This window comes from Mus caroli, chromosome 12 (genome assembly GCF_900094665.2).
Source record: "Mus caroli chromosome 12, CAROLI_EIJ_v1.1, whole genome shotgun sequence".
NCBI classification, from domain to species: Eukaryota; Metazoa; Chordata; class Mammalia; order Rodentia; family Muridae; genus Mus; species Mus caroli.
Window position 1 is genome coordinate 47,052,248 of NC_034581.1, and position 15,361 is coordinate 47,067,608.

The following is a 15,361-nucleotide window of genomic DNA, read 5'->3' on the forward strand; positions in this document are numbered from 1 at the left end:
AAAAGAATTATAGTGGAGAAACTGTGCCCTGAGCATTTTTTCCTTGCCAGTGAAGCAATCATACATTCTCTAAATAAATGGGGGAAAAATAAAAATAAAAAAAACAAATCAAAACCATGCTGACTGGATATCCAACAACCAGGTAAATCCAATGGGAAAGAAAAGAAACATAATCTTTCTCACACAAAAGTCGTTGTAACTTTCTGACTTGTCATTACTGCCACTATTGATTTCGTTTCTGCAGTTAAAACCCTGAATCAAATATTATTAATTCTACAACTTATATAAAGAGGAAAAAAGTTATTTTTACAAAGAATATGCATTCTGCTTTATTTGACTGAATCTGCCCTCTCCAACTCACTCACACACTCTCTCACTTCCTCCCTCCCTCTTGCTTGCTCACACGCAGGCACACATGCAAACACACACACACACACACACACACACACACACACACACACACGCACGCACACACACACACACTCTTGGCCTATACAAATCCTATATATTTCTCTAAGCAAATCTATTTCCTCAGAAAATACTTTATTGATTTTTTTTCCTGCTATAAGAATTTATTATATGTCTGTGTGCCTTAGTAAATACTTATGTGTGGTTTAAGCAAATACTATAAATAATTTTGTTATGATAGCTTATAACAAACATCATAAAAATTCTAAAGCTTTATTTTGTTTTAGAAAATATGTAAAAATAAATTCCTAAGTAAGCAGACTTGGAAATACACAAGGGAGCAGAGATGAATATTAAAGCTATTGCTTAACTTTAGGATGCAGAATTACATAATGTTATCTTTGCATACTTACAGTAAAACATTAGTCTCTAAGTAGCACAATGCCAAGTCTAGGAGAAGATGAAACCTCTCTGCTCTAATACTAGTTTCTCAAAAGCTGTCAAACGATGAAAGCAGATTTCATAACCAGAGATCATAGTCTCTGCTCTGCAAAATAAGAGCATCTTTCAACAGCAAATTAATCAGTATATTTACTTAGGTACTGAGGACTGATCATAAGGGCTTGCACATGCTGGGCCACTGCTCTGCCACTGGCTCTATGCCCACCTTTTCAACTGAAAGATTACTGCGTCTTCACCTTCATCCTAAACCCAAAGAGTCTAAATCACTTAACAGTTTTAAATGCTGACCAGTAATGAGAAAACTGGAGTATTATTAGTATGAGATTATTGTGCCTAATGTTAATACAAATATTCAAAGGCATAGAGGCTCAGTAACTTCCTATAAAAACATTAGCTGAGTTAGGTTTAGGACACACACTTTTAATTCTGGCACTCAAGAGGCTGAGGCAAAGGCATTGGGAGTTTGAGATAAGCCTGGACTATCCAGCTGGTTCCAGATCAGCCTGGACTGTATAGTGAGGTTCTATTTAAAAACAGGTAACACAAATACAATAAAAATATTCCTTCAGTTCTTAAGTATTGCAGGAATTTAAAAGAAATATTTTTCTGTACGTGTGGTGGCTTACACTTGTAGTCCCAGCACTCTGGAGATAGAAATAGGAAGAACGAAGAGTTTCAACCCAGCCTAAGCTATAAAACAAAACAAAACAAAACAAAACAAAAAAAAACAAAACAAAACAAAACAAAACAAAAAAAACAACCTCTGCTTTATAAGAGGGGAGTAGAGGGGGTAGATTTTTAACTTTTAAGAGACAAACACTACTATGAACACAATACTTCTATCTCTTAACTGTGACTTTCAGATTTTACATAAATGTACATTCCTCTAAACAGACTGTAGCACGATGGAAAACATGGATAAACTGACTACTGTTATCTACATCCATTTACACACTCAGACTTTATCTTCCTTTACAAAGCACTTACAGTACTTTCTCCAAATCTAAAACTAACATTTTTCATTTCTTAAATGTGGTCTTTGCTAACTGATATTTTCTTTAGCAAAAGTAATGACTAGGAGGCAGTTTTATCTTCTGACTACCACTATAATTAAAATAAACTTTTCACATTGTTAGAAATAATCTATGTCTTGAAATCATACACACACAAATGCATACAAAAAAAGCAAGAGAAAAAAATGAAATTAATGAAGTATGCAGAACCTAAACTGCCAACATTTTGAACTTGGATTTTATCCCTGATATAAGTAGTGACTGTGTCTCAAGCTATCGTTGGGAGTCAATTTCATAACCTGATCTCAAAGTTCAGGAAATGAGTCCTTGCAGGCTAGCTTAAAAAAGAAAAAAAGAGCAAAAGCAAGTTTCTTACAACATGGTAACTGTTGTCTTAAATAAATGTGACACTACAATATTGAAGAAAAATAAGCAGAACTACAAAGTGAGTCTATGGCTTTAAAAAGTGCACTGTACTCTTGAGAGTATCTTTCTGACCTGAGATGAAAATAATTAAAAGGATAGGGAGGGAGAGAGTAACCCAGCACAGGATTAGCTGGTCCATTTGAAAACTGTGACATTAAATGGGAAATAGAAGGAGCGGAAGTAAAGCTAGTGAGACAGAGGAGAAGATGAAAAGAAGGGACGAGTACTAACCTAAGAGTCAAACAAACAAACAAACAAACAAACAAACAAATCAAGAGTGCAAATGTAAGTACAGTCTCAAAATGTGAATCCGTGAAATCCAGAAAGGCAGTACATCTTTTGAAGAAAGAAAACAAATTTGAGGCAGGATCTTTTAAGTGGGCCTGAAACTTCCTATACAGCTTAAGATGCTGCTGAACGTCTCACATCTTGCCTCTCCTTGAAATTACAAACATGTAAAACCACACTGCATCTATGTGGTACTATGGGCAGAATTCAAGACTGCATGGACGCTAGGGCAAGGCATTCTACTATTTGTGCTACATTCCCAGCCCAGTATTATGCTCTCAAGTCAACACAATTTTATGTGGCACAAAAGTAACAATCTACTAAGAGTAAAAGCAGTAATACAGTTTCGTCCTTTTCATGTTCAAAAACAAATAAAAACAAAAAATGTTTAAAAGACTTTTAATTCCTCTTATATTCTAAACAAAAGGTTGCCAGTTTTTCTTGTGAAACAATCAAGTGTATAATGCTCCCAATGCTATGAACCATGTGCTATTTATAAGCATCATTAGTTTATATAGCTTTACTGAGTTAATACATGAAGGAAAAAATGGAGAATATCAAAAACTAGAAAATTCTATGAAACTGATATTTTGTTGTTTTGTTTCAAGACAACCTCCTGTATAGCCCAGGCTGGCATTGAACTTGCTAGGGCTATACATATAAACCCTGTCTCAAAACAAACAAACGAAGAAAGCAACAAAACAAAACAAAAAACCTTGAGATGCTAGATATATTTCTACTAACTCTCAAAAAGATCTAGATCTATTCATAGTGTATGTAGAAGCAACATTAAAATGTTTAGCAGATTAGGTCAGTACACAGCATATAAAATATAACCTGAAGTTATTTTAAAATAAGTTATTTTCCTTCACTCAATTTGGGGGAAGGGTGGCTTACTGTTGTTTGAAACAGGGTTTCTTTGTACAGCTCTGGCTGGCTGTTAGCTCTGTAGACCAGGCTGGCCTTGAACTCAGAAATCCATCAGTCTTTGCCTCCCCTGAGATTAAAGGCATAAGCCACCACTGCCCAGCTATTTTATTTCTAAAAAAGAATAAAATTTAAATCCTAAAATTCAAATGTGATTTTTATCTAAACTGAAGTCACCCATGCAGTAGTACTTTCATACTCAACATGCATACATTATGGGTAAATGGTGTTAAAACTAACAGAATTCCAGCCTAGTACATAATGTTTTAAAAATAAGGAGTTCACAACAGTCTGGAACTTCTTTTTATTCCCATGCAACAACACCACTAGTACAAAGTTATAAACTGTCAGAAGGTGGGGATTTAGCTCAGGGACTTGCCTAGCAAGCATAAAGCTCTAGGTTCAGTCCCCAACACCAGTGAAGAGAGGGAAGTGAGGAAATGGAAGGAAAGGAAGGAGGGGAAGGAGAGGAATCTCATCAGTGAGATTCTCAAAACTCCAGTTAACTCCACAATAAATTAAATGATTCAAAAATGGCATTATTGAAGAAAACACTATTCCTGATATTCCTGCCATTTTATAAGCTAATGTATCTATCTGTCACTAGAAACAGGAACAGGAAAGAATTTCTCTGTCTCAGTCTTTGTTTTGCACTATTGTCCTTGACACACTTGTTACTTTACTCTTTAGATTTTGTTTGTTTGTTTGTTTGTTTGTTTGTTTTGAGATAGGGTCTCATAGCAACCATGGCTAGCCTGGAGATCCTCAGAGAAGGTTGGCCTTCAACTCAGGACCTAACTGCCTCTGCTTTGCCTTGTGAGTGCCAGAATTAAAGATATGTGTCTCTCTGCTTGGGAAGATTTATTTTTGTGTGTATGGATGTTTTGCCTGTGTGCATTTGTGCAACATGAGAATGCAGTACCCACTGAGCAATAAGGGGCACCAGATCCTCTGGGATTGGAACTATGTAGCTGGTTGCTAGCAACCATGTACATGTGGGAATTCAAGCCAGGTCCTCTTCAAGAGGTTTAAGTACTTTTAACTTGACACACTTAAAACAACAATAACAAAAAAGTTGGCCTACAAGTCAACAGCCAATAAAAATTTTTCAAACAAAATTTCAAGTCTCTCCATTAGTATCGCAAGAATGAGAATTTTCCTTGGGTGCTCTCAAGTATAACTCACAAAATAGACGGTTACCTGTCGGAGAGGTTCTACAGTCATACTTTTACAGATAGGAACAAGCATGCAGGCACCCAAAAAGAACCAATTATGGACTAAATAACCCTTATGATCACCACCACTTGCAGCACCATCACTATAGTGGTGTAGTTAAGTAAATATCACCCAGAAAAAAAAAAAATGTGGTTGCTAATTGTCCTTGGATTATGACCACAAGCAAAATCCTAGGAAAGGGTTACCTATCCCACTTACTTAAAGATTCTCAAACTAAGAGATCCTGCTAATAAGGAATACCTTCAAGTAGAAAATAGAAGAATTTGTATTTTCGTTCCTTCTGAACAAATTTCTATTATTTTAAATTCCAAAGCCAATATTCCTTTTAATTTGATAAATCTTTTAAATTTTGAAAATCTTTTTACCTTTACTTTACATATTTGAAGTGATTTTCTATTTAACCAATTACAGACCTTATATTTCAATTACACAACAGACAAAGTTTAAAGTTAGTTGCTCCCTTTATAACACAAAAAGTAAATTGCATAAAAAAAAAAAACCAAAACCCTTTTGTTCAATAGAGCATAGGAAAATGGTAATAGTGATAACTGCACTTACGCTTCACCCCTTTCTTGCCCTTTCGCTCCTTCTTGTACTGTTCCTTCAGTTTACTTATTAGCCCCTGGTCTACATCCCAAACCTCAGCAGTTGGGGAGAGGTCATCTTTATCTACATGCAGCATATTATTAAAAGAAAAGAAATCAGCAGTTGGCAATGCAAGCTGTTGGCAGTAAACTGTTAAAGGCTTTACATCATCATAATAAAGATATTATAATAGCATATACTCAAAACACTTTAAAGGTGCAGTCTCAAGTTTGGTATTCACAATGTAAATGTTCTTAAGTTCCTAAGTATTTAATATCATCAACAGGTAAACAAAACTTCATTTTTATATATATGGCAAATTTGAGTATTTCACAAATGGACTAACATTAAAAATATAATATTAAAAAATAGACCACTGCATCTTTATAAAAATGTTAATAAAACATATTCAGCCAGCATCATATAAGCAAATGAATGAATTGCATGCAAATTAATAAAGTGCAAGCTGTAAAAGTCAGTGTCATTTCACTGATGAAATTAGTCATGCATCCCTGTCATAATAGTTCTGCATGCACAGGGTAACTGTACTATAGCAGAAAGGTATTCTAGTCCAACATATACATAGAGTTTCCAAATACAATGTCTCAGATTATTCACACAAAGCATTCAAAGAACATCACCTGTCTCCATCCCTTCATAACCGTTCAACACTTCGTTACCTTTTTCCAGTAAAAATAACACAAATAAGCAAATTCATATTCCACTGAAGTTTTGACTTGAGCTGATTTTTTTTCATGGTAAAACAGTGACAAGCACAGAGAAGTTAAAACACATACTGCTCTATACTTGGTAGTATTTTTCTTGTGTGTTTTCAGTAATATTTAAGTAAATACTTATGATGGGGGAGGCAGATAAACTCATAGTAAACTAGAGAACTCTTAGAAAAAAAACAGTATAAAAATAATTTTCTTAGACTTATTTTACTCATTAAGGATTTTCCTTCATTGAGTTTTAAGGCAACTTTATTATTAAATTTAATAGTTACACATGAACTGTTTTAGAGTCCCGTTAATAAATAAAAAATCATATCCAAGCTCTTAGTTTTTAAATAAATTACACTAAATAGTAAGATTTTAAATTCTGGTAGCTAAGCATATTCTGTTTTCTAAATCTCATAAGCACCGTAGGCCTCATTCAATCATAGAGAGTAAGAGAAAGGCTTTCCTGCCTCTCTGGATTGATGTGCAAAAGCAAGCATAACAAGGTCTCATGTTTGAACAGAGAGAAAAAATTCAGAGTTCTAATTCTTTTATACAGTTGTTATTCCTTTTCTCTATCATCATAGGTGGCTGGTATGTGAAAAGATGTTAATTTGCTAAATTCTGTTACTTGAAACTAAAGATTAGTATTTTCATAAATTGTCAAATGTGTAATTGTAGCAGTTTTAATATTGATATAAGAAAAACCTAATTTTTAATGTACTCTAGTCATAAGGGTTCCTGAAACCTATGCTGTATCAGAAATCTTTTTCACTGAATTTACTGAATATTTTACTGAATAATGTGACCTGAGTCATTTGAACTCCTCTTTGCTGGAGGACTAGGTCTCAGAACACAGCACCAACTATCTTGGACTCATGATCCTCCTGTCTCTGCCTTCCTGTGAATTATGGGCTTGCACTTCAAGACCTCATATAGTCATCTTAATGAAACTAATGATTCCTGTTGTCAACTACTTACACTAAGACAAACTGACACATTTTAAAAGAAATGTTTTACAACCCACAAGCTAAATAATAATAACCCATAAGCTAAATAAATAAGTAAACCTTAGGCCTTAAGTGGTGCAATACATAGGAGAGAAAACGAATTATAATGACTAATTTTCTCAAAGTCCTGCATAGCAAGAATGAAGCTGTGGATAGCTCTAAGGACAATAGCAAAGAATAGAGTGAAAAAGCAAAGGAAAAAAGTTATTACTTGCAAGATAACCTCAAATCTAGAAAACAAAGTAAACTAAGGAGGTGCAAAGAACAGGTGGATGCATATGTGCACAAAAACATCTTGGAACTTGCCTGGTAAGCAACAGATGGTTTGATATGGCTTATAAGAAATAGGTAAGAGCAAAAGGGAAGAGGCAGGAATACCAAGAAATGAAGTTGAATCAATTATGGAAACCTTGTTTTTTTCCTTAAAAGAGAACACAAACATGTACAAAAGGGTGATTCCTAATAACCTGAAACCATAGAACAATAAAATTCTATTAAAGTAACTCTATTACCAAAGCAGAATGCCTACTAACCATAGTATAAATTTATAACTACTTTCATGTCTTGAAAACAGAAATATTTTATCACTTGTCTGTAGATACCAATATTCTGGTATTAATTATATTTTGTATCTTATTAAGTCCAGAGATCATAATTTCAAAAAGCTGAAGAAAATAAGTGAATTTTCTTTTTTTTTTAAAGATTTGCCTATTTGTTTTATGTATGTGAGTGAGTACACTGTCACTGTCTTCAGAGACACCAGAAGAGGGGATCAGATCCCATTACAGGTAGCTGTGGGCCACCATATGATTGCTGGGAATTAAACTCAGGACCTCTGGAAGAGCAGCCAGTGATCTTAACCTCTGAGCCATCTCCCTAGCCCCTAAGTGAATATTCTTAAAATGCCACCTATCCCCATAAGAAAAAAAGCAACATGCCTGCTAATACTTGTAACTATATGAAGAACATAAGCTGCTAAAAATTAAACTATATTATCTAATTAAATAACAGGCAAAGACTTCATAGCTTCCATTAAAAGCAGTGGTTTCATATGATAACAAGATAGTGGAGTATGTTTAAGGCTCTTGAATTAATGTGAATCTAAAAACCTTCCCATTTAAAAACCATTATAAATTTGAATAAGTGAATTAAATATAATGGTAGTGATTTTTACATGCATCCTCTTAGTTTCAGAAAAAAATGAACATAATAGCTGTTGAGTAAATGAATTTCACAAACATTGCATAGATCATTTTTGCTTTTATATAGAAGCTGCTTAGATCACTATGCACATAACACACTTTAAAGTTACAGTCTTGTTTAGTACTAAGAGACTTTCTTGGTTATTTACACTTAAAAAGAAAATGAAGATCAAGAGCTGTCACTCAAAAATCAAGTCCTCTTTATCAAGTCCTCCACAGCCAAAGTCTCTGGACAAAGTACTAATTACTTGATATGACATCATTAAAAAATAATTCCATTTCTTATCAATTTCTCAACTGTTTTTCCTTTGGTCTAAAAATTAAAATTATAGCAACTTTATTTAAAGGAAAAAGAAATGGTTGAATGCCAAGATTTAGCCGAACAGATGTGTACAAACTTTTAACTAATAAGTAAATTATACATATACACACATATATGTGTATATATATATATATTCATATATTTAATGAATATCTCTAATACTGTAGATGATTTCTAATTTTATATCTGACATTTATTTACGATCCCTAATATATATACTTTAAAATGTTTGTATAATTTCTACTTTTACATAACAAATCTTCTGAAAAAAAAATCGTACTTTTGAAGTTATAAGAATAATACAGTCAAAGGCTGGATATAAACTTAACTTTTTTTTTCTTTTACTATTTCTCTTATAAAGAAGTAATCTCTGAAAATATAGCATTTTAGGAAGGTACAAATATGTCCAAACCCAGACAGTAAATGTTTATAATTTCAATTACTGTGCCCCTTCTATTTCTACTTAAATTAAAAATGATGCTTTGAGCTATAAATGAGAACAGTAGTAAATAAATTAAAATCTTTTAAGTAATTGCTTTTTATACTAAGTCAAAAAATATAGTATTTATAAGTTTGTCTCTCCTATTAGCAATGTTCCATTTCAATACATAAATGAGGCTCTCTAAAAAAGATTTACTTTATTTTTATTTATATGTGTTTGCATCCATCCATGCATGCAGATCCCTGCAGAGGACAGAAGAGAAGAGTGTAAGATCCCTGAAGATGGGAGTTACAGGTAGCTGTAAGCCCCACAGATGTGCTAGGAGCCAAATGCTGGTCCTCTGAAAGCGAAACGCTATCCCCCTAGTCCCAACATTACAAACAAACAAACAAACAAATAAAAAACTCTGAAATGTGGTTTGTTTGTTTTCTGGTTTGCTGAGACAGGATTTCTCTTGGTATACCCCTTGCTGTCCTGAAAATCCCAGGGAGATTTGAACTCAAGAGACCTGAGTGCTGGGACTAAAGGCATGAACCACCAACACTCAGTCCAAGTGTGTTTTTCTTAACACACATACATATATATACATACACACACACATATATATATTATAAAGTATATTAAACAAACCTCAGAAAAGCTCTATAAATACATTTGAGTTCTACCACAACCAGAACTATTACCTTGAAACATTTTAACTACTGATAGACCTTTTCTTTCTTTTGATTATGGCCTACTATTAGCTTTATATATCACTTTCAAAGTTTAGGCCCTAACATTTACATAGAGAACACTATATGCAATAAGTGTAATATTCTCACTAAATCTTGCTCATTGTTAGGCTATGACTCAGAATTAATAATTTTATTCCTACCCAGAATTTAAAACAGGTAACACCACCATATGGACATACAAGGAATTCTCTTAAAGTCTTGATTACCTAAAATTAAACAATGGGTATGAATAAAAATGAATGATTCTCGCTTTAAAAAGATCTGTTAGAGGGAAAAAATAAATTTGTAAATCAAGAGACCACTTCAAGATCAACTTCAGAAGTCAAAAGCCACATACTAAAAATCTCAGTCATAAATACAGTAAACTAGAACCAAATAGCTCAATATCAATACCACTTCTCCTTGCTCTTAATTTACCTGCTACCATACACAGAGAGCCCACACAGGGTGTAGTAATAAGGATCTGAGAAGGCTAAGGTCCCCTCCACCCAGGCTTCTTTGTCCCCTTACCCCATTCTGTACCATCCCCTGAACTCCGAGCTTCACCAGCCCCTTCACCATCTTCTGCAGTCACTAAAAAGTCGAATTCTTTCAGTGCTTCCTCAGTGTCAGGATCATCAGTTAAGTCAGCAGCTAAACCTTCATTACCTATCTGTAAAGAGAAGATGAGCCAATAATTAATACTTTTATTCTACATTTTAAAGAGGTCCTTTAGTATTTCCACCTAACAATACTTACAGAGATCTACTTTGAAATTATTCAGATCCACAATTGTCCTTTTTCCTATGATTGATAAGTCTCAAACTATGCTCTAGACATAGATAAACAGTTCAACATTGTTGTATGAAGATCAACTGTAACATCTGACACAAGTGATGAGGGTGCTGGAAAAGGCCAAAGTTTTACTCAAGAGTGTCCTTTATAGTAGACTCACAGATGATCCCTACTGAAGCATCATCTAAGTTATCCTGAATTGGCTGAAGACACTGAGAAATGTACACTAGCTCTATGATTCACAGCAACACAGAATAACCACCGATAAACTTATACTAGTTGTACAACAAATAACAAAAGCAACCTACGTCCCAGAACAAACTAGCGAGAAAAGGAAAAAACTCAGTCTCTGAAATGGCTCAGCAGGAAAAGCAGCTGCGTGATGAGCGGAGTTTATCCTAATAACCAAATAAAGGTGGAAGAAGGAAAAACTGAGTGTGCACAGAGTTGTCCTTTGACTTCACACATGTGCTATAGCACACACACACTCCTCCATACACATTATATAGCACAAAAGTAAACCTCTATCCAGCAGAGTGCATCGTACTTGTGAAAAGCTGGAGAAAGGCTCAAACTGCTTTTGTAGACTGGAAGCTTTTGACAAACACTTGCTTTTTTTCTATATTTCTACAAAATCTCCAGGTACTACAACTGAATTTACTCACTTTTTTTCCTTTTCTTGATAGACCGGGTATGAAGAAGCCAAATGACTTCAAACTCATTATATAGGTGAATGACATCCTTGAACTCTCTATCCTCCTACCCTTACCTCCACGAGCTGCACCACCACATCCAGATTATGTGGTGCTGAGGCTGAAGGCAGGAATTTGTGCATACTAGTCAAATACTCTGACATACAACCTCGGCCCTTGCCATTTAAAAAAAAAAAAAAAAAACCCTACACAAACACTTGAAATATTGATCATTACTACTTTGATGCTTAAAAATGGGGCATAGTGTACAAATGGTCCAGCAGAGTCAACTCCCCATCTACTGCTACAATATATCAAGTCTGCTTCTTAGAGTATGAGGGAAAATAATTTTTTATTTATTAATCCTTACCAAATAGCCAGAATGCTGGCGCATACTGACAACCCATACATCAGACTCTCATCCAAGGTGGGAGCATCTACACCATGGTTTCTGTTCATTTTTCTCCCATATTATACTGTACATGAAAAGATAAACTTCAGTGTGACCCCAAGTTGGGATAGGATTAAAGAATGTGTACTGGCTGGTTTTGTGTGTCAACTTGACACAAGCTGGAGTTATAATAGAGAAAGGCGCCTCAGCTGAGCCTTCATGAGATCCAGCTGTAAGGCATTTTCTCAATTAGTGATCAAGGGGGAGGACCTAGCCTGGGTGGTGCCTTCCCTGGGCTGGTAGTCTTGGTTCTATGAGAGAGCCGACTGAGCAAGCCAGTAAAGAATATCCCTCCATGGCCTCTGCATCAGCTCCTGCTCCCTAACCTGCTTGAGTTCCAATCCTGACTTCCTTTGGTGATGAACAGCAATGTGGAAGTGTAAGCTGAATAAATTCTTTCCTCCCCAACTTGCTTCTTGGTTATGTTTTGTGCAGGAATAGAAACCCTGAATAAGACAGAGTGCTACTTTAAAAAAAAAAAAAAAAGTTTCAAGCCACTGGACAGATACTTTAAAAACAGACCTTCTCTCAGATCATTTAGTGAATAACATATGAAATCATAATTCCTGCCATATGTACATGAACGAAGTAGGAGCTGGCAGTTATTATCAACCTTTCAAAGACAACTAAATAATTACTGTTCGAGTCACTGTGTGGAGGAATACCATAACTCTCCTACTTTGTGCTTATGGATCCGAAGCTTGTCTTTTCCTTCTGGGATGCCCTCAATCATGTCATTTTCTTCTTCATCACTGTCATCAGCATTTTCTAAGAAATTGAATGTCTCAAGAACATCACCAGGAGGCCTGTAGAAAAGAGAAAAGATGATTCCAACTATTTCAAAGATTGACTCTGGTATTTCCTCCTGCTTCCTATTCCTATACCTTTCTTGTTATGTAGTGATACTACAAATTGAACCCAGGATGTCACACATGCTAGACAAGTGTTAAATCAATAATCCACATTCTGACCCTTCTAATTCCTAGTTTAAACTTGAAGGTAGCATCTGCAATTCAAACACAACCTAATTTTTTGTTGTTGTGAGACAAGATCTTACATAATTCAGATTAGTCTCAACTCATTATGTTGATGAAAATAACCTTTAACTCCTGATCCTCCTTTCCCAGTAGGCTCCTGGTTCAAGATACCTTAATTATAATATATTGCCTAAAACTTTTATTCTAGAGTATCTTTAAAGATTATTGGTGCTCTATAATTAAAATAAGGATTATTCAGTGTTTAATAAGTTTCATCGAAAGCTTTTTGCCTACATTTTAGGTAAATGCTGTCAGAAAATAAAATCTGGGGACTGAAAATGGCTCAGCAGATAAGACTATAGGTAAGAGATCTTTTAATAGACCCGAGTTTGGGTCCCAACACCCACATCAGATGGCTTACAATGGTATGAACTTTAGCTCTCTAATGGATATAATGCCTTCTTTGAGCCTCTGCACACACTTACAATTTATATGTACATAACCTCCCATCACACACACACACACACCAGCAGACTTAAAAACAAGTCCTTAAAAAGAAAAATAATCTACTAAGATTAAATGATCAAACATGCTATTATTTCTAAAAAAAATTTAAAAAACAATTTAGCAATTTTTAAAATAATTACAACCACTTATACTTTAGCCTAAATATTGGAAGACTAAATAGTAAAACACAAAAGCTAAATTTATTAACACTGCCCATATTTAAAATTATAAAGCATGTATTACACAAAATATACCACTCTGGGGAGCAGAGGAAGTTCTGAGTAGATGCACGTTGTTGACATGAGCGGTCCAGGCTTGGTGTGGTCATATGCATGATTTTGATCAACCCAGTGTTGGGTGGCAGAAGCAGGAAGATCTGTGAGTTATAGGCCAGCCAGAGCCACCTAAAGAACCTTGTCTCAAAAATACAAAAAGAAAAGGAGAAAAAAAAAAAAAGACCCGAGTGATGTCAAAAGACTAAACTTCAGCCCCATGGGGGTTGCAAACCCTTTAAAGAATGAGGTTCAGTGTGGTAGCAAAACCTTCCTCTGATCCAATTGTGAATGCTGACAGTTTGTGTAGAAATGCCCATAGTAGGTTTCTAACCCCCAAACCCAGAAATGAAGGTCCTGAAGACTGCTCCCCTGTGAGGACTGCTCCCCTGTGAGAACTGCTCCTTACCAAGACTAGCTAACCTCCTTATTCATCTGCACACCATAACCCCCCACTTCCTTGTTCAGTTTTATATAATAAACACACTAAGCTTTCTGAGTGCTGTACTCTCCATCAGAGTGTCCAGGAAGCCATCCCAGTTTTTCTGTGTTTATGTGTCCAATGTCTGTAATTTCTTCATTCCCTTCCCATATCTAGTTAGGGTTCCTAAACCCGAGAGGTACTAATCCATCTTATAAATCCCCCCCACACACATCTTTTTATTAGATATTTTCATTTACATTTCAAATGCTATCCCAAAAGTTCCCCTATACCCTCCCCCCTGCCCCGCCCTGCTCCCCTACCCATCCACTCCCACTTCTTGGCCCTGGCGTTCCCCTGTACTGAGGCATATAAAGTTTGCTAGACCAAGGGGCCTCTCTTCCCAATGATGGCCAACTAGGCCATCTTCTGATACATATGCATCTAGAGACACTAGCTCTGGGGGGTACTGGTTAGTTCATATTGTTGTTCCACCTATAGGGTTGTAGACCCCTTCAGCTACGGGTACTTTCTCTAGCTCCTCCATTGGGGGCCCTGTGTTCCATCCTATAGATGACCGTGAGCATAATTTTTTTTATGTAGCAAATAAGTATCTTTAATCTGTTAAAGATACTTATGTTTCAAGTATTTCAAGTATTTCAAAACTACTCCGGTAACAGCTAATAACAATAATCTATTTTACTAAGTCTATATATAAAAAAGTGGCTTTGATAGATTCATTTAATATCTAACAATAAATGCAACTATAGAAAATATAGCAAAAATGAGGCTACCAATGAAAAGTCACTGTTGTACCACTGATTTTGACTTCCATAAGTTAAATGATGTTAATCAACAAATACAAATCATACCTTTTGATTTCTTGTCCTTTTTGCTTAGGAGATTCACCACCATTCAAGATCTGTTCTAAATTCTTTGCTTCTACGGATCCATTTGGCTCTGAATTAGACAGGCCAAGCAATGACCTTACCCGCTGAGATCGTACATCTAATATTGTATCTGTGTATCCTACTTCCTGAAGATACCTACAAGAGAAAATTAAATGCTAAATTCAACATATTGTTAACATCTGCCACCTTCCAATCATATTAAAAATTAAAGAAAAAAAGCCACAATCACACAAATTACTTTTTCTTTGTCTCAATAGCTTCATTATAGCCTAATTCCAGGTCTAAGAGAATGATGTCAACTTTAAGTTCCAGGAGATCCTATACCCTCCTCTGACTTATGTAGGCAATCAGCATATATGTGGTGCACATGTATACATCCAGACGAAACTCATATACATAAAACAATCTTTTAAAACAAATGAATTAAGGCAGGTGTGGTGGTACACACCTTTGATCCCAGTACTCAGGATGTAGAGGCAGCCTAATCTATAGGCCTTCCAGGATAGCCAGAGAAGCCTGTCTTGAAAAAGCAGAAAGAAAAGAAGAAAAAGAAAAAGAAAAAGAGAAAGAGAAAGAGAAAGA

General features: G+C 35.3%; 1 protein-coding gene across 4 annotated transcripts in view; it reads right to left on the reverse strand.

Moving 5' to 3' along the window:
- Strn3 (striatin 3) overlaps positions 1–15,361 on the reverse strand; it is a 78,696-nt gene that overhangs the window by 24,899 nt on the left and 38,436 nt on the right. For 2 of the 4 annotated variants that reach the window (XM_021179720.2, XM_021179721.2), the window contains exons 5-8: positions 14,741–14,914; positions 12,371–12,497; positions 10,285–10,426; positions 5,319–5,429 (exon numbers count right to left, since the gene is read on the reverse strand). In XM_021179720.2, the coding sequence (XP_021035379.1) occupies positions 5,319–5,429; positions 10,285–10,426; positions 12,371–12,497; positions 14,741–14,914 (554 nt within the window). The remainder of the gene's footprint in view (positions 1–5,318; positions 5,430–10,284; positions 10,427–12,370; positions 12,498–14,740; positions 14,915–15,361) is intronic. The other 2 variants (XM_029484720.1, XM_021179722.2) reach the window with 1 other exon arrangement.